The sequence below is a fragment of the Lacerta agilis genome, chromosome 2, assembly GCF_009819535.1.
Source record: "Lacerta agilis isolate rLacAgi1 chromosome 2, rLacAgi1.pri, whole genome shotgun sequence".
Lineage (NCBI taxonomy): Eukaryota > Metazoa > Chordata > Lepidosauria > Squamata > Lacertidae > Lacerta > Lacerta agilis.
The window spans coordinates 101,912,797-101,939,793 of NC_046313.1; the positions used below are offsets into that span (position 1 = coordinate 101,912,797).

General features: G+C 48.5%; 1 protein-coding gene across 1 annotated transcript; it reads right to left on the bottom strand.

The window, feature by feature from the left end:
• Positions 1–770: 770 nt before the first annotated feature.
• Positions 771–26,778, bottom strand: LOC117041994 (copine-9-like). Its single transcript, XM_033141420.1, has 7 exons — positions 26,597–26,778; positions 13,121–13,161; positions 5,853–5,899; positions 4,241–4,344; positions 3,146–3,185; positions 2,292–2,294; positions 771–887 (listed from the first exon to the last, which is right to left on the bottom strand). The coding sequence occupies exons 1-7, from the start codon at positions 26,671–26,673 to the stop codon at positions 807–809; spliced, it is 393 nt and encodes a 130-aa protein (XP_032997311.1). The 5' UTR covers positions 26,674–26,778; the 3' UTR covers positions 771–806.
• Positions 26,779–26,997: the final 219 nt, after the last annotated feature.

A 26,997-nucleotide genomic window follows, 5' to 3' on the forward strand; every position in this document is an offset into this window, starting at 1 on the left:
CGGGAGTGGGGTGGGGATGCTGAAAAGTCTCCCTGCGCTTAGAATTTAACAAACGAAAGCTACGGCACTGAAAGGCCTTTATTAATATTTTCTTTCTCAGTACCTTTGGGGATATCAAACGTTTCCTATTCCATAACAAACCGGAGCGAAAATGGGCATTAAAAAAACCCTGAGCGCGTTCAAGGACCACCGTGACTGTGGAAGCCCTGTGTTTTAAAGAGGAAATGGGGAACCTGTTACTGTCGATGCTGGACTACAACCCCCATTATCCTTGACCATCATATCGGCCATGCTCGCCTGGGCTAGTGGGACACAAATTCTCCACCCCCATTTTAAAGACATATTGGCAAAACGAACTAAACTCTGGTTCTTCATCCTAGAAGCAAACAAACCGTCATTCACTGGGGGGGGGGGGAGTCTCGCTTTTGTGAATTATTTCCCAAATAATTATTGGCCAGCTGAGAGGGAGTGGTCTTGAGGACAGTTTACCATGGAAAGGTGGCATTCGAATAATTTTTTAAATCTCTTTTAGTACTTTAACTTTTTGTATGTTTTTAAAGCATCGTTGTATTCCCCCCCTCCCCTTGATCATCTCCTTTCATATTTTTGTAAATCGCTTTGAGGCATAGCTGTGAACTTTCCCTTTTAAAAAAAAGGGAAATTCCCTTATTCCGAATAGGATTCCTCGCAAGAAAAGGGAAAAGTTGACAGCTATGCTTTGAGGTGCTAAAAAACAAAACAAAAAAACCAATCAAGCGGTGTATGAGTTTTATGAAATAATTAAAAGCATAAACGATGATGATGACTCACGTGAGGGACCGCTCCAGGCGACCCCTTGGGGAGCCGATGACCTCACCCAGGGCAATGTAGGCCTGTCCTAGGAAGCCCTGCCAGGGAGAGAGAGAGAGAGAGAGAGAGAGAGAGAGAGAGAGAGAGAGAGATCACAGATGATTTGCGGCAGGGAGACACACCCACGCCCACTTCATTACAGAGCCAACAATTTTGTAATTTAATGCCCATTTCTGCCCTCTGGCATCACCAGCTTTCTGCGTGGCAGTTACTATCCCACTCAGCACCAAGCACCCTCTCATCCCAACTGCATTGCAAGGACTTGAGCACCCTCCAGTTGGTCCCACCCTCAATGTCAGAGGCCAGAGGAGCAGCGTGGGCTTTAGGCCCAGTGTTTTGAATGAAGGACTGGGGGGGGGGCGGGGGGTGCTTCTGAATGGGAGCACCCAGCCTCGTAAAGATGCTGTAAAGCAGCACCCGAAACATGGCCTTAAAATGGCCCAACTCTGGACACGTCAGGGATTGTGAGCTTTATGGGTGCAAAACTCTCTCAGACTTTCTCAACAGACAAGCCTGAAGCTGTTGTTTATCGGGTGAGTCTGTGAGACCCAAGGCCCCTGCTCAGAGGTGAGTCTATATCTTCTGCCCGCAGAGCAGAGCATCTCTTTTCTGTACAGTCTATCTATCCTGTCTGTTCTTCTGTTTCTGTGACTGGATGCGCTCTCATGAGCTGAAGAAGTATTTTGGAGCCTTACTGGGGATCCTGTCAGAACTTGGACTTTGCAACCATTTTGATCTTTTAAACCTCAGTAAACCATTATTGGTGAATTCTGCTGTCTGTGCATGTTTCTTTGGGCTCGGCAACACGAGAGCTGCACTTAAGGTTCTGCTATTTTTTGCCCATGCTCTGGAGTCGCTGTGCTCAGGCACGGAGCCAGGGTGATGACTGTTTTTACACCAGGCGTGGTCTGCGTACACAAAATCTGGCTGAGACGGGTGCTCTCTCCCACTGTTGACCCCAACCCCCCAACCCGTGGCAAGGGCCGCAACAGGAGCACTACATGCAAAAAGTCCCACTCGCAATTGCTGGTGTCTCCAGGTAGGGCTTGGGACAGACTCCCACCCGGGAATGCCAGAGAGCTGCTGCTCTGCGTTCAATGGGCTGATCACTGGACATCCCAGAAATATAGAAGCCATCCCAGCTTCAGACCGGATCCTGGGATGTCCCGTTTGGCTCCTGCAAGATCGCAGCCTCCCCCCCCCCCCCCCATTTTGATGGGCCTTGCTCTCGTGTGAGTCACGTGTCTCACGCAGGAGCGTGGCTCCAAAACACGCCCATCCCGATTTTCCTCTGCAGCATGTTGGAGGGTATGCAATCCTCTGCCTTGTCGCAAGGCAATTTCCTATGTTGCTATCCTGGCTTGGTCCAGCCCAACCACACTCTACCTGGCTCCACCAGCAGAGGGCAGCGTGGCCACTTCAAGGGGCGGGAGGCAGCTTACCTTCTACACAGGTCATAATGGGAAACGCAGCATGGAAATAAAAGCCAAGACACAGGAGTTAGAGGCACTATCCCTGCTACTATTCAGGAACCCCCAAAGAGCTCCCCCACCTTACCCCCAAATTTCCACCATGACTGGTTTCTTGGCTCAAAGCGTCCCCCAAACATCTGTTCTGGAGAGCCCCACGAACCCACTGCAAGTCATGCCGTATGAGCAAATGGCACAAAATGTGATCCTGACTAAACAGACAGCAGCTCAGTCATAGAGCTCAGTCGAGACTTTTAATCTCGGGGCCGTGGGTTCGAGTCCCACGTTGGGCAAGAAGGTTCCTGTATTGTGAGGGGTTGGACTAGATGACTCTTGCGGTCCCTTCCAGCTCTACGGTTCTACGGTTCAATGATCAGGAGGAACTTTCTGACGATAAGAGCTGCTTGACAGTGGGACAGATTCCCTTGGAAGGTGATGGATCTACTTCCCTAGAGGTTTTTAAGCAAAGGTTGGGTGGCCATCTGTCATGGATGCTTCAGTTAAGATTCCTACATTTTCAGGGAATTGGACTAGATGGATCTTGTGGGCCCTTCCAGCTCTACAATTCTACAATTCTAAAATATCCTGGGCTTTCCAAATATTAATGCTCATTGCCCAAGGCAGATGGTTATTTTCCTGCCCAACATTTTGTGTCCTTTTTTGGAAAACACAGCACTTCCCCCCTTCCTTCCTTCCTTCCTTCCTTCCTTCCTTCCTTCCTTTTGCAACAGACTTTCCAGGACCTCAACTAACTGCATTTTCTAGGTCCCATCTCTGCAGCAAACCCCTTTGCAGACGTATTTAGGGAGGTAGGACACTGTACTCACACTTTTGGGAAGGTTGCAAGTCTTGGAGTCCACGTTGTAGCTGGGAAAAGCACAGAGAAAGCGCATTAACAGTGGTACCTCGGATTACGTACTTAATTGGTTCTGGGTTGCCGTTCGCAACCCGAAAAGTACGTAACCCGAAAATCGCGCTTTGCACATGCGCAGACCGCTTCTGCGTATGCGCAGACCATGCAGAATGCTTCTGCGCATGTGCGAATCACGCGCTTGCTGAAAAACACTTCCAGGTTACCGGAGTACGTAACCCAAAAATACGTAACCCGAAGCGGACGTAACCAAAGGTACGACTGTACTGCCTTGGTGTAAGAACATGCAGTATTCAAGGTCTGATTTGGAATAGGGTTTGAAAGCAGGCCTCAGCACTGCAATTTGGGACAGGAATGTAGACTGCAGGGGCATTGCCAGAGGTGGACCATGGGAATTGAGACCTATCCTTTTGCATCGGACCCCAGATCTCCTCCCTCCCTCCCCTCTTAAAACCTAATTTTTTAAAAAAAAGTTTTGCTTGCAGGATGGCTTCCCCATGAAAGTGAATCTAAAGTTTCAGCTGTGCCAGGGATGGAGCCCCAGTTGTTACGGGCTTGTGCCAAAAGTCTTTTAAGGATCCAGCGATGCCCCTGGCAACGAGCCTCTTAATCTCAGGGTTGTGGGTTTGAGCCCTACATGGGGGGTTCGACTAGATGACCCCCAGGGTCCCTTCCGACTCCGCCATTCTATGGTTCTATGAAAAGAGAACCAGGAGAGCCAGTGTGGTGTAGTGGTTAAGAGTGGTAGACTCATAATCTGGGGAACTGGGTTCGTGTCTCCACTCCTCCACATGCAGCTGCTGGGTGACCTTGGGCTAGTCACACTTCTTTGAAGTCTCTCAGCCCCACTCACCTCACAGAGTGTTTGTTGTGGGGGAGGAAGGGAAAGGAGAATGTTAGCCGCTTTGAGACTCCTTTGGGTAGTGAAAAGCGGGATATCAAATCCAAACTCTTCTTCTTCTTCTTCAGGAATCGAGCAAGCGGAAGGGTGGTAAGAGAAAAGGGATCAGGGCAGGGGCAGAAGTGGGGGAGAGGACCAGTAGCGACTCACACATCAAAACGCAGGTTCTGCTTCTCCTCAAAGTAATAGTCAAGCACAAATTTCCGGACAAACTCTGGGTTCAGCGTGTTGTCGATCACCTCTGTGCGGCCAAACTGGGGCAGGGAGGTAAGAAAAAACAGAAGGAGGAATGCAGAAGGTTAAAGAGGTGGCAGTAGCAACCCCTTGCATATATGGACTGCGAACACACCTTTAAAGCAGCCTCCTTGGGAGGGGGGAATAATCCTGGAAACTGTGGTTTGTTACAGGCGCTGGGAATTGTAGCATTGTGGTGGGGTAAACTGCAGTTCCCAGGATTGTTTGGAGGAAAGCCATGCACTTCGCATGTTTGGTGTATACTCGCTAACCCTCCCAGTCCAAAGCTTAGATCAAGGATGGCGAGTCTGTGGCCTTGCCAGGTGGTGTTGGTCAGCCCCAGCCAGCATGACAAATGGTCAGGGATGATGGGAGTTGTAGTCCAGGAATAGAAACAGCCTTTCATTTTCAGACCCAGGAACTGCCTTTAACCCAAACAAACACCCATTTGGGGACCCATTGCTTATTTTTCTAAACATACATTTGTTTGGTGACGACGGTCCTGCTACCAAGCCCCAACTGTTATGTGGCCTGGGCTTGAGTCTGGACTAAGGATTCTAAGCTCCTGTGTTCTGATTCGATACATGTTGTCCAATCACAGAACATTTCAGGATTTGGGCCTCTGCCACTGGCCCTTGAACTCTTGAGTCGTGATTCGCAGGTTGGAAGTTTAGACAGCCAATCACATTGGGAGTGGGAGTGGCCCAGGCTTTCAGAAATGTATATAAGCAAATGTGTTGTTTTGCCTCTCTTTCCCAGTTAGGTAGTTATCGCTGAGTCTTGCCTCATGGGAACCCACCTGCACTTCACTAACTTCGGTCTATACATGACCCAATGATGGGTCCTGACTCACCAGTGATCTAGAGGGCGACAGGTTTCCCACCCCAGCCTAGAAGAGCCACGTGCCTCTGGCCAAAGCAAGGCTGCCCCTCCACAAAAAGTTGAGGTTCAGTGGAAGCGGCAGCTGCTGGGGAGCAATTTGCCTCCCGAGTGCCAAGGAAGCTACAGCCAGTGGTTGTTTTCTGGGCAGGATTTGGGTTGGAGGACCAGGCCCCAAGGTGAGAAACTGAGCAGAGCTGGCCTACCAGCTCCCACATTTTGAAGCAAACGGCACGTTCTCATTCCAAACGGGGTGGGGGGGGGATGTAAGACCATCAAGCCCAGACTCTAAAATAAATCTAGAGGCAAGCACAGACCACATCCGCCACGCCACCCACTGCGCAGGGGGACTTCAGAGTCAGAGTTCAGATCTCCTGGATGCAACCCCAGCACCCACCAAGTACGGCTGATGGTGACCATGTGGATTGGACTTGACAGAGAAATGGTAGGCAGCAGGCAGCTCATTGGCTGGCCTCCCAGCAGGTTTGACCAATGAGGGTCTGTGCTGGTAAAACGTGGCAGGGCCCATTTCCTGCAAGAAGAGTCCTTTCCCGGTTTGATGGAACAGGTGCGTTGGAAGCAGAAGGGTGTGTGTGTGTGTGTGTGTGTGTGTGTGTGTGTGTGCACACGCGCGCCTGCGGCTGCTCACCTCTCGCCATTCCTTGTCCGCTGTTCCTTGGATGTAAAGAATCACAACTGCAAGGAGAGATGTCAGAAGAACACATTCACAGCAGGAAGAGTGTGCCCCCTCCCCACCCCCAGAAAAAGGAAACCTTCTTCCATACAACTGCATTTTTTACACATGCACTTGTGTTTACCATGTCATACTCCCAATGCACCTTTTGCAGCCAAAGGTTTTGTAGGCACCCTTTATTTAAAGCACACTTTCCCTTCAAAGCATCATAGGAACTGTAGTTTGTTAAGGGTGCCGGGAATTGTGGGTTGCGTTACGGTTCCCAGGATTCCATTGGGGCAGGGATCTGCTTTAAATAGCTGCCGTGCACGCAGCTTAGGTTTTAATTACACAATTGCTAGGTTTGTTGTAATTATTATGTTTCATTATGTATTTTAATTATGGATGTTTATATTTTAGTGATGACACAATCTTGATGGCAGAAAGTGAGGAGGAATTAAAGATGAGGGTGAAAGAGGAGAGCGCAAAATATGGTCTGAATCTCAACATAAAAAAAAACTAAGATCATGGCCACTGGTCCCCATCACCACCTGGCAAATAGAAGGGGAAGAAATGGAGGCAGTGAGAGATTTCACTTTCTTGGGCTCCATGATCACTGCAGATGGTGACAGCAGTCACGAAATTAAAAGACACCTGGTTCTTGGGAGAAAAGCAATGACAAACCTAGACAGCATCTTAAAAAGCAGAGACATCACCTTGCCGACAAAGGTCCGTATAGTTAAAGCTATGGCAGCAGTGATGTACGGAAGTGAGAGCTGTACCATAAAGAAGGCTGATTGCCGAAGAATTGATGCTTTTGAATTATGGTGTTGGAGGAGACTCTTGAGAGTCCCATGGACTGCAAGAAGATCAAACCTATCCATTCTGAAGGAAATCAGCCCTGAGTGCTCACTGGAAGGACAGATCCTGAAGCTGAGGCTCCAGTACTTTGGCCACCTCATGAGAAGAGAAGACTCCCTGGAAAAGACCCTGATGTTGGGAAAGATGGAGGTCACAAGGAGAAGGGGACAACAGAAGACGAGATGGTTGGACAGTGTTCTCAAAGCTAGCAACATGAGTTTGACCAAACTGCAAGAGGCAGTGAAGGATAGGCGTGCCTGGCGTGCTCTGGTCCATGGGGTCTTGAAGAGTCGGACACGACTGAATGACTGAACAACAACAAAAGATATACACTGAGGCTGATACCCAACTAAGATGCTCATTTACAAAAGTCAGTTGATTTCAATGGGTTTACTCTGCCTATGACTAATATCAGATATACCGGTAACTCCGAGAAATTCTGTTGATCAGTGATCTGGCATTTAAAACTGTCCTTTTAAAAGTTCAGAAATGGCAAAACCATTCAGAGAAGATGGCTATGATAGCGTTCAGCATTTGAGCAGAAATATTAATCTCGCTGAATTTAATTGTGTTGACATATTGGATCAGGTGGTGGTAATGGATTGCCCAAGATGGATAAACGTTAAGGCAGGATATGGCACTGTAATATTAAATCTTTGCCTTGATATTAATTGTGATTGCTATACATATAATATTTATCATATGATTCATTTGGCCGCTTTTGTCATAACCCATGGGTAGTTTTGATACATTTCCTAATAAAACAATGGTGACAAGATGTGTAGACGGGTTATTAAAAGAAAGCTGTCACCGCTTTGTCTAATTCATGATACAGCAGAGCAGTTTTGGGCTAAATTGCAAAAGCAGCTCATGCAGAGTTTGCTTCGCCTGATCTTAAATGCCAATCTCGTTGTTTAGGAAATCTCTGTGATGAAGGTGCAAGCGAGGACTGTCAACAGATTAGAAGATATTGTAGCTGATGGATGATCAATAACATATAAACAGACATCACAGCAGGTTCTGCTCCCGCAGTAGAAACTTGGCTTCTTCTCAACATCACAAATTAAAGGAGAGCTGCACAACAGACCAGTAACTCAAAGGCTGCCTTCACTCTTCCATCACTCTGCCCCCTCGCCTCATGCTTCAAACAGGCTACAGACATACACACACACACACACACACACACACACACACACACACACCATGTGCACTTTTACCTAGCTACAGTTAATGCTTGCTTTGCTGTTGTTTTCAATTACTGAAACTATTTTAAAAGAACTGCAAACTGCTTCAGAAAGAGAGGGTTTGTGACGTCACCAGCGCCGGCCAATTAGCACTATGGGACGTGGGTGGCACTGTGGGTTAAACCACAGAGCCTAGGGCTTGCCGATCAGAAGGTCAGCGGTTCGAATCCCCATGACAGGGTGAGCTCCCGTTGCTTGGTCCTTGCTCCTGCCAACCTAGCAGTTCAAAAGCACGTCAAAGTGCAAGTAGATAAATAGGTGCCACTCCGGCGGGAACGTAAACGGCGTTTCCCTGCGCTGCTCTGGTTCACCAGAAGCAGCTTAGTCATGTTGGCCACATGACCCAGAAGTTGTACGCCGGCTCCCTCGGCCAGTAAAGCGAGATGAGAGCCGCAACCCCAGAGTCGGCCACGACTGGACCTTATGCTGGCCACATGACCCAGAAGCTGTCTGCAGACAAACACCAGCTCCCTTGGCCTATAGAGCGAGATGAGCGCTGCAACCCCAGAGTCGTCTGCGACTGGACTTAACTGTGAGGGGTACCTTTACCTTTACCTTTATACCCACCTGCCACTCACCTGCAAAGGAACGATCGGGAGACTAAAGAGTACTGACTCCAGGCCAGTCCTTTGCAAGCGCAGCTGGCATTTGAAGCTCTAAAGTACGGTGTGTGTGTGTGTGTGTGTGTGTGTGTGTGTTTGCAATCAAGCAGGGCATACCTTTTGTGAAATAAATAAATAAAATTTAAACTTGGCAAACCGCTCTGCCGGGATCGGATGCACTTGGGAGCTTCCAACGGCATCGGAAGTCTGCTAAAAGCAGCGCTGCTTTTAGCAAACATCCGATCCAGCCAGGAACTCCTTCAAAGAGGAGCTCCCTAGTGTATCCGACCACAGCAGAGCGGCTTGCCTTTGCCAGCGTGACTTGCCTTTGGCACCAAGCTGCACCGTCTGGGGGCTGGATTCACTGAACGTTTTACTACATCAGGCGATTGCCAAGTGGGCAGCCCAGCCCACTTGCCAAATGTAGCTCACAACTGGATCTGGTTCAGTGGCCAAAAGGAGTTCCCTTGCTGTTGATGTAATGGGACGTTCACAAATAACCTGAGGTCACGGAATGTTTACAATCAATATAGCTGTTGTGAAGGAAGTGGGCATTTTGGCTGGGAGTAAACCTCTTCAAGGGCTGTGAGGAATGAGGGGGTCACAGGGCCATACAGCTGGCTGGGGAGGAAGTGAGATGGCCCCGTTGAAAAGAAAAGGGGCACAAAACGAGGGGAGTAAAGAGAAACCAGGCAGACGGATTATCTCACGTTGATTCAAAGTTAAGTAGCCAAATATTTAGCAACAATGTTTACATTAAAACACATTAAAGCCTTTTAAACTCAGTCTTCAGCCAAAAAGGCTCCCAGAGCAGCTTATGGAGATCATTAAGAAGGCACACGTTCCTAGAAAGGATTTTTATGTAAGCATTGTTTATTTTATATTCATGTACAACAGCTGATAAAATAAAATGTAACTAGGTCATTTCAGGAACACATTGTCCACACAGTGAATGCAGAAAATTCACATTCTAGCTACTGAATAGGTTATGCCTCCCCATGTAATTAACTAGAAGCCTTAAAAGAGAGAGAGAGAGAGAGAGAGAATATTTTAAAAGTCCTTTTTAGATATGTGTCAGTGCTTTTAACTTCACCACAACTGTAGCATCCCACAATGCCTGGAGCCATCCCTCCTTGAGCCCCTAATGTTTTAAAATATTGGGCCTTTCTAGGCCACCTGTTTTACTGAGCATTCATTTCTGATTTGCTTGCAGGGAGGTTAGATGATATGGTGGCAAAGTGAGTGTCACCCCACACTTTCCTAGTGCATTTTCCCGTCATGCTCCTTATCGCAAAAAAAGTCCGCCGTTTTGAGGAAGCCGCTTTGTTTTGCAAGACGACCCAATCAACTAACCACGCAGCCTGAATCTGCTGCCATGCGATTGAATCCCACGTGACGGTTCTGGAAGTGCCCTTCGACGGAAGCCCTTGCAAAAAGTCTCTGCTCTCCTCGCAGTCGTTATGAGGCTGATATACCACTTAAAAGGGACACCTGGGCTTTCTGTGGTTCAGCCACCAGCAGAGAGAGACTCTCTGTAATTGGACGCTCCTTTTGGACATTTACCAGAGGGCTCCTCTGAGACAGCCTCTCTCTGTGCGTGTCTGTGTCTGTGTATGTCTTAATCCAGCCTCTGGGGCCTCAAATCTGCTGAGATATTATGTAGGCTGCTGTTGCCGCACGAGCAGGTACATGAGCTGGTCTCTACAGCTGGATAATTCCACAGACCACATCAAACAAAACAGCGGCTTCACAACGAACACTTGCTTTCTCCCACCTCGTCGTTGAGTGCCTTCCCACATTTCTTCAGGACATGTTTCTACATTATGTCCCAGAACTAAGCCTGACTCAGTTCAAGGAAACCTAGGCTACGTTCATGCCATACATTTAAAGCACCATGATACCAGCCCGCTATGACGCGCACCTGAGAGGTGCCGGAACTGGACTCTGAGGCACCCCAGCTGAAAATAAAGCACTACCCAGAAAGCACGAGACAAGTGGGAAACCGATTGAACCCGTGCTTTCTAGGCGCAAGGCAACTGTAATTGTGGATGAGCCCTCTGTTTGTGCAACTGAAATAAATGGCAACTTTCCCCCTGCCTCCATTTCTCTCCCTTTCCTCTCTTGCCTCCCCACTTTTAAATTACAGCATGTGAGCTCCTCAGGGCAGGCAGCTGTCCTCCTCTGTTTTGTAAAACGCCCTTCACATTGAGTGCTTGTCTACAGGATGGGGCATAAGAGAGCCATTATGGTGTAGTGGTTAAGAGCTGTGGACTCGTAAGCTGGTGAACCGGGTGCCAGGATGCAGCAGTTTGGCATAAGACATCGGCCATGTAGGCGGTTTGGCACAAGCCATGGGAGACTCTTGTCTCCACAGTGTGGTGTAGTGGTTAAGAGCGGTAGACTTGTAATCTGGTGAACCGGGTTCGCGTCTCCGCTCCTCCACATTCAGCTGCTGGGTGACCTTGGGCTAGTCACACTTCTCTGAAGTCTCTCAGCCCCACTCACCTCACAGAGTGTTTGTTGTGAGGGAGGAAGGGAAAAGGAGATTGTTAGCCACTTTGAGACTCCTTCGGGTAGTGATAAAGCGGGATATCAAATCCAAATTCCTCCTTCTCCTCCTCTTCCTCCTCCTCCTCCTCCTCTTCTTCTTCTTCATAAAATTCCTCCAGTGCTACCATCTATTTACACTAGAAACCCAAAGGGGTAGGCCTCTTAGCTCGGTGGCAGAACATCTGAACCTAGGACGTCCTAGGTTAAGACCCCAAGGCCTCCATGGGGCAAATGTAAGGTTCTGCACTAAGGCAGAAAGAACCAACAGCACAAATATAGGATGGGGGGGGCACCTGGCTTACTAGTAGTACATGTGAAAAGGTCCCGGGGTCCTGGTTGACCACAGGCTTAACATGAGCCAACAGTGTGATGCAATGGCAGAAAAGGCTAATGCTATTCTAGGCTACATCAACAGAAGTATAGTGTCCAGATCAAGTGAAGTATTAGTACCACTCTGTTCTGCCTTGGTCAGACCACACTTGGAATACAGTGTCCAGTTCTGGGTACCACAATTTAAGAAGGATGTTGACAAGCTGAAACATGTGCAGATGAGGGCAATCAAGATGATCATGGGGAAGGTCTGAAAACCAAGCTTTGTGAGGAACAGTTGAAGGAGCTGGGTATGTTTAGCCTGGAAAAGAGGAGACTAAGGGGAGAGATTATAGCCATCTTCAAACATCTCAAGGGCTGTCAGATGGAAGACGGAGCATGCTTGTTTTCTCCTGCTCCGGAGGGTGGAACTTTAACCAGTGGCTTCAAGCAATAAGAAAGGAGAGTCCGACTGGAAATATGGAAGAACTTTAAGAGCTGTTCGACAGTGGAACAGACTCCCTCAGAAGGTGGTAGACTCTCCTTCCTTGGAGGTTTTCAAGCAGATGCTGGATGGCCATCTGTCATGGATGCTTTAATTGAGATTCCTGCATTGCAGGAGGTTGGACTAGATGACCCTAGGGGTCCCTTCCAACTCTCCAATTCTATGATTCTAAGTAGAGCTGGGGAAGTCTCCTGTCTGAAACCCCAGAGAGCTGCTTCTGCCAGCCATAGGTCTCCATCCCTGTAGACAATTCAGAGATGGATGTACTGAGGGCCCAACAGTTTCCTATTTTATAGGACACATATGCTATATGTCTACTGAGGAGTAATCCCCACTGAGTTCAATGGAACCCATTCCGAGGTGACTGCCATGAGAGATTGCAGCTTCAGTTCTTGTAGACAAGAGACGGGAGAAAAAGCAGGCTATGAGACGAGAAGTTGGCATTTAAGCAATGGGGGGAACCTCATGGCATGAGAAATGTTCCAGGCTTGCAGGCATAATGAGCTGTCTGCCTGTCTACCCATTGTCCATTCGAGGAGGATTAATTCTGACGAGAACAAGGTTTTCCCCATTAGATATATTAGGGAAAAGCTCCATGACAGATGTGAAGGCGTTAGAATCCATTTTCAGCAGCGGCGAGATTTAATTGGGCAGCATTTGGTGGTCTCTGGGGACCAGTGTGGGCTGGTTGGGCGGAAGGCAGGGAGGCCACCAGTAGGGGGAGCCAGAGCCAACAGCAGGCACAGCCGCCCTTTGATTGGCTGTGAATATGAAAGCAGGCAGGTGGGGTTGGTTGAGGGCAGGCTGAAGGTTGGTGGGGCAGTGCCCCCTTCGCCCTCATGGGCCACCTTCCACCAGCCGTTTCTAAGGTTCAAGTCAATTTTCTGCTTTCTCGTAGTGCGATAAACAAGTAAGATTTTATTGCTTAATTGTTTTGTAAGCACTGCCATTATTTTACTTCACTTCAGTAGCACTTTGAGGCGGACCAGAAGGTCTTCCTGTCCCTCCGTGCTGCCCAGGTGGTGAAGCAGATGATATTATAGCAGCCAACCTACTTGACAAATCCTCTTTTGGCTTTTCGACTAGATTCGTCACCTCCCACCGAGGACAGTGAAATACCGCCGCTCCCCACCCCCACCCCCTCACCAAATATCGACAGCTTGGCACACTTACCAGGATCAGACTTGGAGAAAGTATCCATGTCCAACAGGTTCCTGGGGAGATCGATAAGCAAAGGGGTAGAAAGAAAGATAAGAATGTGAGTTTGGAAATAGAGAAAGGCCGGAAAGTGAAGCGAAGCGAAGCAAAGCAAAGCAAAGCAAAGCGAAGCAAAGCAAAGCAAAGCAAAGCAAAGCAAAGCAAAGCAAAGCTCAGCAAAGCACAGCAAAGCACAGCAAAGCAAAGCAAAGCAAAGCAAAGCAAAGCAAAGCAAAGCAAAGCGGTGTGTGTGTGTGTGTGTGAGAGAGAGAGAGAGAGAGAGAGAGAGAGAGATTGAGGTCCCATCTACACTATGCTTCTAAAGCAGTATCATACCACTTTAAACAGCCATGGCTCCCCCGCAAGGAATCATGCGAAGTGTGGCATGTTAAGGGTGCAGAGAGTTGCTTAGAGACTCTCAATTCTCTGCAAGGGACTCTGGGAATCGTAGTTCTGTGAGGAGGCGAGGGGGTCTCCCAAGAATTCTCAGCACCCTAACCAAACTACAGCTCCCAGGATTCTTTGGGGGGGGGGGGAGATGCGACTGTTCATAATACGGCTTCAAATATGCAATGGTGCAGACAGGGCTTAAGGATCAAAGTTATAAGCCTGGGATTTGTTCCCTTCCCTTCCGTTTCCCCCCACCCCACCCCCCAGCAAAGTCACCTTGACCGTTCTCAGCCGCTTTCCTTCTCTTGTGTTGTTAGCTTTATTAATGCATCTGAATTAAGATCATTAAAGGAAGCAATCAAATCTGTAGTCAGTCCAGCAGCTTTGTGCTGGAGAGAGGAGGAAAAGGCCAATTCACAGCCCTCTCCGCCCCCCAAGAAAATCCTCAGGGAGGAATCTCTGAGCAGTAGACCTGAGAAGGAAAACAAGGAAGATGAGGGGGCAAGGTGGTGGAGAGACCATGTGCCCTTATTGCAGTGTTTTTCATCCTTTTTTGGGCAAAGGCACACTTGTTTCATGAAAAAAATCACGAGGCACACCACCATTAGAAAATGTTAAAAAATTTAACTCTGTGCCTATATTGACTATACATAAAGTAATTCTCTTGAATAGGAATCAAATAAACACAAAGAAAGTATTTTATAATGACTTTATTATGAAATAGTAAGTAAACAGAAATATGAAAAATTATAACATACTTTATTCAGTGCGCAACCAGGGCCTGTTTGGCTGAACACAAAGCTGATATTAACTAGATAAGAGTCCCTTCTAAATAAAATACATAGGATTGCACTACGTAATATTAACTTATTAATGTACTGCTTTTCAGTCAGGATTGGCTCTCACACCAGGTTCCAGTTAAAACCCACAAAAAGGTACAATATAATTAAGGATATATTTGGCATATGTCAGGAAGTCTCTTCTGGTTCTTGGCAGCTAGCGATACAGTCCAGGCTCTTCCCTTTGAATCAAGACGGACAGAGCAGAAGGTGCTACCGGTATATAGAGAGACTGTGAATCCACTGACTGGCCAGCATATTGCCAGTGAGACAAAATTTAACCCGAATGAAATGTAACTTGGCATATGAGGCTTTAACTTATTAAAAAAAAGAGCCAGAAGAGACGTGCTTACACTATGTACTCACCAACAACTTAATACATAGCCTACATAGGCATATCAGAAGGAGCTGCACAGCTCTTCCCTGAGCCTGGCTGCCTTTTCCCTTTTCGACTGTTCAGCTCCCCAAGAACAGCAACCGCGCTGCTGCTTCTCCCTCAGAATCCAGCGCAACCCAACTATTTTTAAACTAGCCCCGCCTCCGCTGCCTCAGTCCCTGACTGTTAAGTGCGTGCACCCTCCCCTAGGAGTGGGTGTGACTTTTCACTCGAGTTCCCTCCCACCTCCTCGTGGCGATGCGTGGGGGTGGGGGGAAGAGGACGAGGGCGAGCAACGGGTTGGCGCAGTGCGCCTGCGCACGCAGCGCGAGAAACTACCCGGCAGGTTGCAGTTGGTGGTTCCGCCGTAAGAACCCGCCTGGGCTCTGCCGGCTGCCGTTGTTTCCAAGCTGAGGGAGGAAAGGAAAGGCTCGGCGGTTGCTCAGTGGGTGGGGCTGCTGGCGCCGCAAGCTCCATTTCGGCTGTTGGTCGCGCGGCGAAAATTTGACTTTTTTAAAAAAATCTTTTTAATTTTTTAATTTTTCCCACGGCACACCAGGCAACATCTCGCGGCACACTAGTGTGCCGCGGAACAGTGGTTGAAAAACACTGCCTTATTGTATGCAGAATCCCTTCCCCTTTGTTGCTAGGACACTTCAACTGAGGTTTAAGTATAATTAACAGCCACGATTGCCAGGCTATTGTCACAAATCTGACTCCAACTGGGTGAGAAAACCCAGCAGTTCTGTATTCAGCCCAGAACTCTGCTGCAAACAACTCGGATAAGCAACTGAAATTTAAATCTCTCCCTTGGTCACAGAAGTATACCATTCGGAAAGTTGCTGCTGCCAGCCAGTGTTGGCAATACTGACTGAGCTAGATGGACAAGTGGCCTGTCCCAATCTAAGGCAACTCCCTATGTTTGGCAAGCTTCCAGCTAACCGATTTATCTTTTTCATGGTTGTAATTATTCAGGGCTTGTTGTTTTTTAATATCCCCCCTGAAAATAATATAAGCAAAGCATCCTTAAGTTTCTAGTCAAGAAGGAAGATGAGTTTGAACATTTGCAGGGGTCTTAGGACATGGGCGTAGCCAAGGGGGGAGGGCAGGGGACAGCTGCCCCCCCTAAATCAATCATAATCAATACAAACCCTGTGGGGCGGTTGTAGTGTTCAGATGGCAGAATTTTAGGTAATTATGCATAGACCACTCCAATCTCTGAGCTGATGGGCAAATAGGAACATTCAAGCCAAACAGAAGTTATCAGTTTCCTGGGTTGCCTGCTTTCCCTGTCTGTGGGTCAGCAGGATTGGTCATGCTCCCCCTCTGAGCAAGACAAATGCTTGTTTTTCACTACAGTTAAACCACAGAGCCTAGGGCTTGCTGATCAGAAGGTCGGCGGTTTGAATCCTTGCAACGGGGTGAGCTCCCATTACTGGGTCCCTGCTCCTGCCAACCTAGCAGTTCGAAAGCACGTCAAAGTGCAAGTAGTTAAATAGGTACCACTCTGGCGGGAAGGTAAATGGCGTTTTTGTGCGCTGCTCTGCTTTGCCAGAAGCGGCTTAGTCATGCGGGTCACATGACCCAGAAGCTGTACGCTGGCTCCCTTGGTCAGTAAAGCGAGATGAGTGCCACAACCCCAGAGTCGTCCGCGACTGGACCTAATGGTCAGGGGTCCCTTTACTTTTTTAAGCCTGCAACTTATGCACATTTAACTTGTGCGCATTCAGCTTTGCGCACTTGGCAAAAAATGTAGAAAGAAATAATAGGCAAAAGGTAAAGGACCCCTGGACAGTTAAGTCCAGTCAAAGGCAACTCTGGGGTTGCAGTGTTCATATTGCTTTCAGGCTGAAGGAGCTGGTGTTTGTCCACAGACAGCTTTCTCCGTCATGTGGCCAGCAGGATTAAACCGCTTCTGGCACAACGGGACACTGTGATGGAAGCCAGAGTGCACAGAAACTCCATTTACCTTCCCACCACAGCGGTACCTATTTATCTACTTGCACTGGTGTGCTTTCGAACTGCTAGGTTGGCAGGAGCTGGGACAGAGCAACAGGAGCTCACCCTGTTACATGGATTCGAACTGCTGACCTTCCGATCGGCAAGCCCAAGAGGCTCAGTGGCTTAGACCACAGCGTCACCTGCTCCCGGTAATTCCCTGGGAAGAGGGATCGACTGCTGAGCCACCCGAGTGCAGGTGGTGCCTCCCACAGCTGCCCCGCTGGAATTATTGAAATGAATGGATGCTGCTGGTCAGGGTGGGGAGCCTGTAGGCCACAGAAAGTGCCGCGTCGCCAGCGCTAGCCCAGTGTCGATATCCAGCTTCCTTAGGCTGTTCTTCTGTGGGGAGCCAAAGCACCTGCCCTAATGCTCCATAACAGCATGCCAATTGAGTCCATGTTGGGGGCTGAGCAGGGGACGAATGTCGGCCTGAGAGCAGGCACCGTGGCAGGCAGGGCGCACTCAGCATCGAAAGCCTCCCGACTTCTGTTCCATGGAAACCTCAGATCTGTACTCAGAATGAATAATGCAGCTCGGGTGCATCTGCATATATCCAGTTTGGCTACATAATTCATTCGGTTTCTAAGATTAACAGTTTCAAAGAATGGGGAAGTTTTCGGCAAGGGCGGGGGGGGGGGGCAGAGAGAGCAAGGAGATGAGAGGATGAAAGAGAGATGTACTCCCTGCCCCACTGTGGTTGTTTTGGCCTCGCCGCTGCCCCTGCCCCCCGCATCTGGTTTGCCAAACTGCACCACACCACAGCCAAGGGTCCCCAAGCTTTTCTAACCCACCAGGATGGTTAGCAACTTGCTTTAAAGTATTAAAAAAAAAAGAACAAGTTTCCAAGCGTTTCTAATCAACCATAAGGACTAGCAACTTGCTTTTTTTTTTTTTAAAAAAAAACGGGTTTCCAATCTTTTCTAACCAACCATGGGCACTAACATCTTGCTTCTTCTTCTTCTTCTTTTAAAATGAACGAGTTCACAAGCTCTGTATTAAATGTGTGATTCTGTGTACAGTAAGCCCACAACTTACACAGGGGTTACATTCCAGGGATCATGCCTAAAGCAAAAATCACACATAATCACTTTGGATTCAATGGTGGGTGGGATTGCTAAAGCCTCCCCCCCCCAGAAGTCCACCCCTTTCCTGCCCCCGTATTATTTCTTTCTGGGATGTGGGTGGTGCTGTGGTCTAAGCCACTGAGCCTCTTGGGCTTGCTAATCGGAAGGTTGGCGGTTCGAATCCATGTAACGGGGTGAGCTCCCGTTGCTCTGTCCCAGCTCCTGCCAACCTAGCAGTTCGAAAGCATACCAGTGCAAGTAGATAAACAGGTACTGCTGTGGCGGGAAGGTAAATGGTCCTGTTGTGCCAGATGCGGTTTAGTCCTGCTGGCCACATGACCCGGAAAGCTGACTGTGGATGTAAAAGTCAAGCAGTTGTTTTTCTCTTTGACATCTTGTGGGAGGTTCCCTGTAGCGTAGCTTGGCTTCTTGCAGTGAGGGAACCACCAGAAGGCCCTCAGCACTGGACCTCAGTGTCCGGGCTGAACGATGGGGGTTGAGACGTTCCTTCAGGTCTATAATCCGATGATCACAGTCGGTACTTTCCTTCATGTCTTTCCCTCCTGACCTCACTGTTCACAACACTACACACAACTCCATATAATGCTACATGCAGCTGATGAAACAGAGCGCGATCCGTAAAACCTTACGATGTCTCAACAAATTCCTTAATGTGCCACAGCAATCCTTCCTTATCCCTGTAAGAGACTAACACTTCCAATAACCCAGCATTGTGTCTATTTTGGTCTAACGAAGCCCTGCACAAAATGAGGGGCTCCTCCATCGAAATAACTGGAGAGTTGTATCCCCTGAAAGGCTCCTCCAGGTTGGCATTCTTCCTGATTTGCTTGTACAAAACATCCACAGAGGTTAGATCCGGTCTTTACTGAGTATTTGTTCCAATTGGTATGCGGGGAAGTTATACGACGGCGAATGTTCATTCTGCATTCATCCCGGGGAATGACACCTCTTGCCTCATTAATTCATTAGTTCGCCCCACACTTTTCAGCGGACTTCCAGTCACTTTCTAAACGGCAAAAAGTCTGGTTGCTGTTGCTGTTATTTTGAGTGCTTTTCTTGTGCTTGGGTGACAGGGTGGTTTAATTCACTTTAGTTGCATGAACCTAAAATTCTCAGCATGTTCTTGAGTCCCGCCTGCAAAAAAAGGACTAGCGAGCTTATTGTGGAATAAACTTTCGGAGGGTTTAAGGAAGCTTGGGCTGCAAAAACTGCTGCGAACCGCCCTGGAACCTTGTGACGAAAGGTGGTTAAGAAATCAAAATGATAACAAATAAAGTAATAATAATAATAATAATTTGTGACATCAGCCTCTTTGCCGGATTCACTTTCTTGCTGCTCTGCATTTGTGCTGCTGCTGCTGCTGTTTCTCCTTCTACAGCATTCTGCACTTTGGGCCCAAGATGCAAAAGATGGATAACATGAAGCAAGGCGAGGGAGAATCCCCTGGAGATTGCGAGCATCGCTTCCAATCCGATTACATGCAGCTCAAGCCTGTTCCGTGGCCGCCCTGACTGCCTTGCCTGGCCCCTGTATGCTCCTTAACAGCAGCCCAGATCAACTTAATCTACAGGCGCTTTCCCCAAACAACTTCTGCCTGTAGACACGGGGCTGTCAAAGGAGTTTTGTCTGCTGCTAAACGAAGCAGAAACACAAATTCTCTCATTATGGGCTGCACCAAGCAGGCTCTTTTCTTTATATATATATATGTGTGTGTGTATGTGTGTGTGTTGCTATTACAGAATCAAAAAAGGAATTCCCGAGAACATTTTGATGAAACAGGTAGGTAGCTGTGTTGGTCTGCCGTAGTCGAAACAAAATTTAAAAAATTCCTCCCAGTAGCACCTTTGTTGTTGTTCAGTCGTTCAGTCGTGTCCGACTCTTCGTGACCCCATGGACCAGAGCACGCCAGGCACGCCTATCCTTCACTGCCTCTCGCAGTTTGGCCAAACTCATGTTAGTAGCTTCGAGAACACTGTCCAACCATCTCATCCTCTGTCGTCCCCTTCTCCTTGTGCCCTCCATCTTTCCCAACATCAGGGTCTTTTCTAGCGAGTCTTCTCTTCTCATGAGGTGGCCAAAGTACTGGAGCCTCAACTTCAGGATCTGTCCTTCTAGTGAGTAGCACCTTAGAGACCAACAAACTAAGTTTGTTATTGGTATGAGCTTTCGTGTGCATGCACACTTCTTCAGATACACTGTAATTGGTCCTGGAAGACCAATTGCAGTCCTTAAGTTGTCAACAGGTTTTCCACACCTATCAGCCAATCCCCCATTCCCACCACCCTTCTGAGTAATACCCCTCCCCACCCTCTCACTATATATAAGGGTCTGGTGACTTCTGTTTCAGTGTATCTGAAGAAGTGTGCATGCACACGAAAGCTCATACCAAGAACCAACTTAGTTGGTCTCTAAGGTGCTACCGGAAGGATTTTTTTTTTTTTTTTAAATTGATGACAGTACACCTTTCTGCACAGGGCAGGTCCAATACCTTTTGCGGCCTGAGGCACAGCAGCCATCGACAAGCCAAGGTTGTCCTTAGCACAGCTGACCTGCACAGCCACAACGTAACAACAAAACTAACTCAGCACAGATGGTTTGAGGGACTTCTTACCACCCCAAGTCAAATTCTACTGTATAGGAACACACCGATACACACCATTGGTCCATATAGCTGAGTATTGTCTCTACGCTGATAGGAGGTGTTTCTCTGGGGCATCAGCCAGAGTCCTAACTGAGATGCTGTACTGCTGAGCCATGGCCCTAATTGTAGAATTACAGAACCGTAGAGTTGGAAGGGACCAGGAGGGTCATCTAATCCAGCCCCCTGCAATGCAGGAACCTTTTGTCCAACGTGGGACTCGAACCCACAACCCTGAGATGAACAGTCTCACGCTTCTACCGACTGAGCTATACATCATGTTGTCTGCTTTTCCAGATCAGCTTTTGTTCAATTCCCTTCATTCCAACCCAGCCAGGACATTTTTCACCCTAACACTTTATGTTCATTAGGACAAAAACAAAAAACAACCCAGTGGCAAAAAAACAAACCAAAACCAAAACCAGTAGATTTTTTTGGAATATATTATGTTCCACCTCCTTTTTGCTCACAGAGGAAGAAGGCTGAAAAGGGCAAGTGGCTGAAATTCAGAGGCATTGTTTACTACTTGCAGGGATCTTACGACAGCATTTCCTAATCTGCGATCCTCCGAATGTTGTGAGACTCCAGAGCCCATGAGTCCCAGCCTGCATAGCCAATGAATGGTCAGGGATGATGGTTGGGGATGATGCTGTCCAACAACAGCTGGAGGGCAAGTTAGGGAAGCTTGTCCTAGAAGGACTATGTGGTAGGTTTCTGCTTTAGGTCGGCTACTAACAACTGGATAGCTCAGTGGGTTAGAGCATGGTTCTGGTAACACCAAGGTCGCAGGTTTGATCCCCATCTGGGGCAGTGGCGTATTCCTGCATTGCATTCCTGCATTGCAGGGAGTCGGACTAGATCAGTGTTTCCAAAACTTGGGTCTCCAGGTGGTTTTGGACTACAACTCCCAACATCCCTAGCTAGCAGGACCAGCGGTCAGGGATGATGGGAACTGTAGTCCAAAAAGAGCTGGAGAACCAAGTTTGGGAAACACTGGACTAGATGATTCTCAGGGTCCCTTCCAAGTCTACAATTCTATGTGCCCTACAAGGGCCAGCCCTCGATTTGAAAGAGTCCTCTGTTTCAAGAGCTATCCAGTCCAGCTTTTTCTTTCTTTCTTTTAAAGAGAACGATCCCTAGAAGGGGGAGCAGGGGTTGGGGGCTTGAAGCTGACCATTTGCAGCAGCAGACAAGTCGCCCTCCCTGCTTCTGTGAGATGTATCGTACTCCCAATTTGAATGATTGTCATTATTTCTGAATTTGCACCTGAGGGTAAAGTTACCAGCCGCACTTTATGCAGCTCTGTGTCCAATTCTGCGCTCTCTCTTTTTGGTGACGTTTAAGCGGCTGCCTTCGTCTACCTCCGTGTCAATTCTGCAACGGAAAGTGGCCCCAGGGTAGCAGTCTGTCCTAAATGGTTGCAATTAATAGCGTGTCTAACTCAATAGCTTAATAACCTACAAGTGGGCAGGAGGAGAGAATTGCAACATAAAACCGAAGTATAAATTTTTAATTTTGATTTTTAATTTGAATAAACCTTTTATTGCCTCCTTGGCATCATAACGGGCTGGCTTTCCCTTCTTTTTTACACAGTTCTCTGGATCCTGTGGGTGCTCTTCTGATGCCAAGTTGCAATTTATGCACATGTTTGGTTGAAATGGAGGGACCATAGCTCTGAGCGGCGGAGCACATGCCATCAACATGCGTTTTACATAACGCGTCTGCTTTGCACTCTGAATTTTTAAAGTTCGCATCATTTGCTGCTTAGTGTATGTTGCTTTCAGCTTCCTCGTTTTGGAACTGCTTTGAATTTTTGCATTTTTTGCTGGTCTTGTGATTTTTTAAAATAAAAAATTCATTTGAACCCTATATGCGATCCATTGGATGCCTACCAAAAAAATAAATGTGATCAATAAAATAAGTAAATTCAAGGGTTCCATGCAGAAGGTTCCAGGGAGTAGCGCCATGATACATTTCGAAGAGGCAGGAACTCATATCAACTGCCCCTATAGCCAAACCCACAAGAAATATCCGACAATGCAGGTAAGCTGCACAACAAACAACAACAGTACATGACTCAGGAATGCCACCAAAGAAAAGGAAACAAGTTTCCATCTTCTTCTGGATTACTTTTCTCAATATCTGTCAAACAAACCTACCTACCAACTTGAAAGCCTTGTTATCACCTCATTCACTTTCCAGAGCAGGAGACTATCAATTACCCTGGTGGTAATTGGTCCTACCCTGAAAAAATTCCCAGAGCCCCACTGTCTTGCAACCCCCCTCACCCCACTGGTCTTCCCAGCTTCAGTCCCTGGCACCCTTAGTTAGTGTGGTGTAGTGCTTTAGAGTGTTGCATATGGGCCTGGAAGACCTGGATTCAAACCCTCACTCATTCATGAAGCTCACTGGGTGACTTTGGGCCAGGAACACTTTCTCAGCCTGATGATTGTTTAGCAAGTCTGATGCATATTCTTTAATCTCTTTAATCTCTCTCATTTTTGGCTCTCCTTCTGAAAAATCTCACAAATCATTATAGGTACCCCAGTTATCACTCATATTAATCCTCCCCCCGCCGTATCGACTTCTATTGGGGATAAAATGGGGAGCAGTAGAACTAGGCACACCACACTGAGCTTCTTGGAGGAAAGGTGGGATCTAAATGATAAAAATAAATAAACACCAGGCGATAACAGGTGATAGGAAACACCCCTCTCTTCAGAAGGGTCTGGAAATGTGCTGCCAGGATTTGAACCCGGACCTCACAGGTCCAAGTCTGAAAAGCACAATAGTTCATGTATGAGCTTCAGCTGGAATGGCTCAGCTGGAGGAGCATGAGGCTCTTAATCTCAGGGTCGTGGGTTCAAGCCCCACATTGGGCAAAATATTCCTGCATTACAGGGGATTGGATTAGATGCTCCTTGTGGTCTCTTCCAATTCTACGATTCTAAGTCTTCACAAAACAAAACAAAACAAAAAACCACAGAAGGAAGATTAGGGCTGTAGCTCGGTGGAAGAGAATCAGTTTTGCATGCAGGAAAAAAGTGCCCAGTTCCATCCCATTCCTCCTTCCTGAAACGATGTAGGAGCTACTGCCTGCCAGTGTAGAAGGTACTGAGCTGGGTGGATCACACAGTGTAGGGCAGCTTCCTACATCCCTGTGTAGTTTGACCGCTCTGTGAGACCTGGACAAACTGGCATTCTGCCATGGTCCACACCCACCCACAACTCCTACAGTCAGGGCCAAATAATCCAATCCTGTGCAGGAAGCCCTAAGGGGAGAGAATTTGGTGAGAGCCACAGAGAGGTTTCGCCTTGGACATGGGGGAGGGGGGCTGTCCTTCTACACCCCTGGTGCTTCTGACTATGACAGCAAAACATATGATAGGTAGGAGGAGGTGGAGATGAGGCTTGTGAGCAGACTTGGAAGTCTTGGAAGCATTAACTGATTCCAGGACTGAAGCACAAGTCCAGGCTCAGTTGGGTAGAATGTGGTGCTGAAGGTTCAGCACACCAGAAGGTTAACGAATAAATAACTAGGGAGATGCACGTTGACCCAAAACTGGTGAAACCTGAAAGGTGCTGTGGGGGAAACAGGAAGGTGCGTGCAAACTCCAAAGCGGCACAAATGAACCATGAAGAAAAACATATTTGGGGGGGCAACTGATCAGATCGGTGTTGGGGAACTGTGGCCCTCCAGGAGTTGTTGAGATTCGACTCACAGCAAAGCCAACGGGCAGGGAAAGATGAGTGTTGTCGTCCATCAACTTTTGGAAAGCCACATCACCCCCAGCCCTGTGTTGGGTAGTCACAGGTAGCAAGACTAAGCCACGGAACAGGCAGGGGGACCATTTAAAGACTCCCCACCCACCCCCGGCGTGGACTAGGTCTTTCTGGTTTTGTGTTAAAGGAGCCTGGCTAGATGGGTCGAAAAGCCTGCATTCCATGACCACCTGGATGCCAGCAGGGCATGAAGGCGAGAGCCCATCTCTGTACTTCGTCTCCAGCCTCTGGGGCTCGACAGCCTACTGCTGCTGAACGTGGAGGCTCCATTTCACCATCGCAGCTAGGATTTCCGAGGAGCTTCCCTCCTTGGCACATGGCACCCTCTGCTTCATGCCTTGGCCCCCCGAGCAGACTTGGCGTCTTTCTCAGCAACGCAGCCCAGCATCTCGCCGCGAAGAGAGACAACCCTTCTGTTCACTGTGGGACATAGATTTCTGCTCTTCTCCAAGTGAAGTGGGTGATGCTTATCGCCTGTGGTAACCACTCTCCTCTGCCTGACAGGAGGAAGGCTTATTTTCTCTGTCCATTCAGGTCTATTTTTAAACACAGCCTCCAGGGGCTTGGATTGATTGGCTTACAGGCATTGCCGCGGTATGCAGGCCTTCTCCCTGCAGCCCAGGTTCCCTTTCTAGCTATCCTCGCACCCATCCTCCCAACACTCTGCCCACAGGAAAGGGAGGAGGAGGAGGAAGCATGTTTTCCAGATACCTTATCTGCATATGCTCCATAGGTCTAAAATACAGCACTGTATTTATTACGCAGGTTTCAAATTCTGCAACCAGAAGCAAAACTTGCATTCCGGTTATCAGAATAAATCGGGCAAGCTTACCCCAAAACAAGCACCATTAATAAGTAGGCTTGAATCTCTCTTAACGTGTTTTCGGCCCAAATTTGTAGTTTGGAGTTTATGTGCCGAGTATCGAAATAAGGGTAAGGGAAACAGAAATTTAAAATGAAGGGAGGAAAGAGAATTAGATATGTAAGAGCGGAGTGCCGGGGGTGAACTCCTATCTTCCTGAACATTAGAGCTTTAAGGGGGAACAAACTCTTATCTCCAGACCATCAGAAGCCCCACTTAGTATCTCTCTATGTTCCGGGCTTGCAGGAGCAACCAGCAACAGCTTTGCGCATCTTTCACGAGGACTAGAAACCTGCTTCTTCTGCTAAGAGGATGTTAGGATTCTGCCCAAAGTACTGGATTTTGTGTTGCGACCAAATCCAGAGCTTTGCTGTGAGGATGAGTTTTGAGGAACCTGTATCAAGCTAAGCTTAACCAGAAACAAACTAGCCAGGGGGGGGGGAATAAGGTGATTAAGAAGTCCTAAAAGGTGAGTAATTGTCCAGTAATGAACACCCTCCCGTTCCAGGTACTTTGTTAGGGAAAGCAGCTGGACTCAACAGAAACTCCTGGTGCCTTCTAAACCTGTGATTCAAGCACACTGCACTTACACAATGACACCAGTGCAAAGCAGGTGCTACGCACATTTAGATGCTGATTAAACTTATATGGAGATTGGGTCCATTCAAGCACCAACACGAAACACGAACGATATTGCAAAGGAAGGAGCAAGAACATGTTTGAAAAGCACATTGCAAGAAGGGTGATACAAACACACGCTGGTTGCTGACAGCAAATGTACCAAATGCATACGGGCACCTCCACGCTCACTGCGATATGTGAATGGAACAGGATTGCTGACCTGAAAGAGCACATACAGCGGGGGGGGGGGGGTGATCTTTGAAGGCTGCAAACAGAGAGAACCGCGCATGCTGAGCCTAAGCGTTGCATGCACACACGCACATACACATACATACAGGTAAATGACATGCGTAACACTTGACTACAGCATGCACACATATATACACACAGACAAATTCATGTGCCCTCGCTGTGCCCAGAATGGCACGCACAAAACTGTACACACACCCACACCTCTCCGAGGCACCAATTCACTGGGCTCGTGAGATGTACAAATTGTACAGTATAGCAATATGGCTTGCACGCTAGGCTCCTAGTTACCCCCACCCCCCTCACACACTGTTGGACAACCGTGATGCACTTTTTTGCACAAGCGTGCGCCCACCCTGGGCGCTTCCCGGGCACTGTTTACATCGGGACAAATCCACGCGCATCCTGCAGGGCTCGCAAGCGGGGAGGCGTTTCTCTCTCCGTCAGCTTTCCCTCCCCGAAGTACTGTAAAGCCCTGAGACGAGAAGGGATGCACCCGATCCACGCGCGGGGTGTAATAACGGGGAGAGCGGATCGGATTTTCGGGGGCGCTTTCTCCTTTCCTCCCTCCCTCCCAGCCTGCCTTCCCCGCCGCCCACCCCTCTCACCTGCAGGAGACGGTGAGTTCCACCTTGGTGGCCGGCACCCTGGAGGGCGCGGACTCCATATCTCCGGGAGACGCCATCCCCGCTGGGCTCCAGTCGCGCTAGGGGCCAAGCGGGGCGCGCTCCATGGGGCGGGCAGCCGGAAGCACCGAAGCGCAGGAGGCTCCTTCGATCGCCGCTCTGGCTCGCTCGGTCTAGCCGCGTCCGCTCCCGCTCCAGGTGGCAGCACGTGTGTATGTTGGGGGGTGGGGTGGGGAGGGGCCGCTGTAGGGCAGGGCGGGCTCCCCACTCTCCCGCCCTTCCTGCTTCCCGCCTTTGCTCGCCCCCAGGTGGCGCACTTTGCGCTCAGGCGCCGACGCCCGTCGGAGAGGCGCGGGGAGCTGTCCGAGGTGCTGAAATCCAAC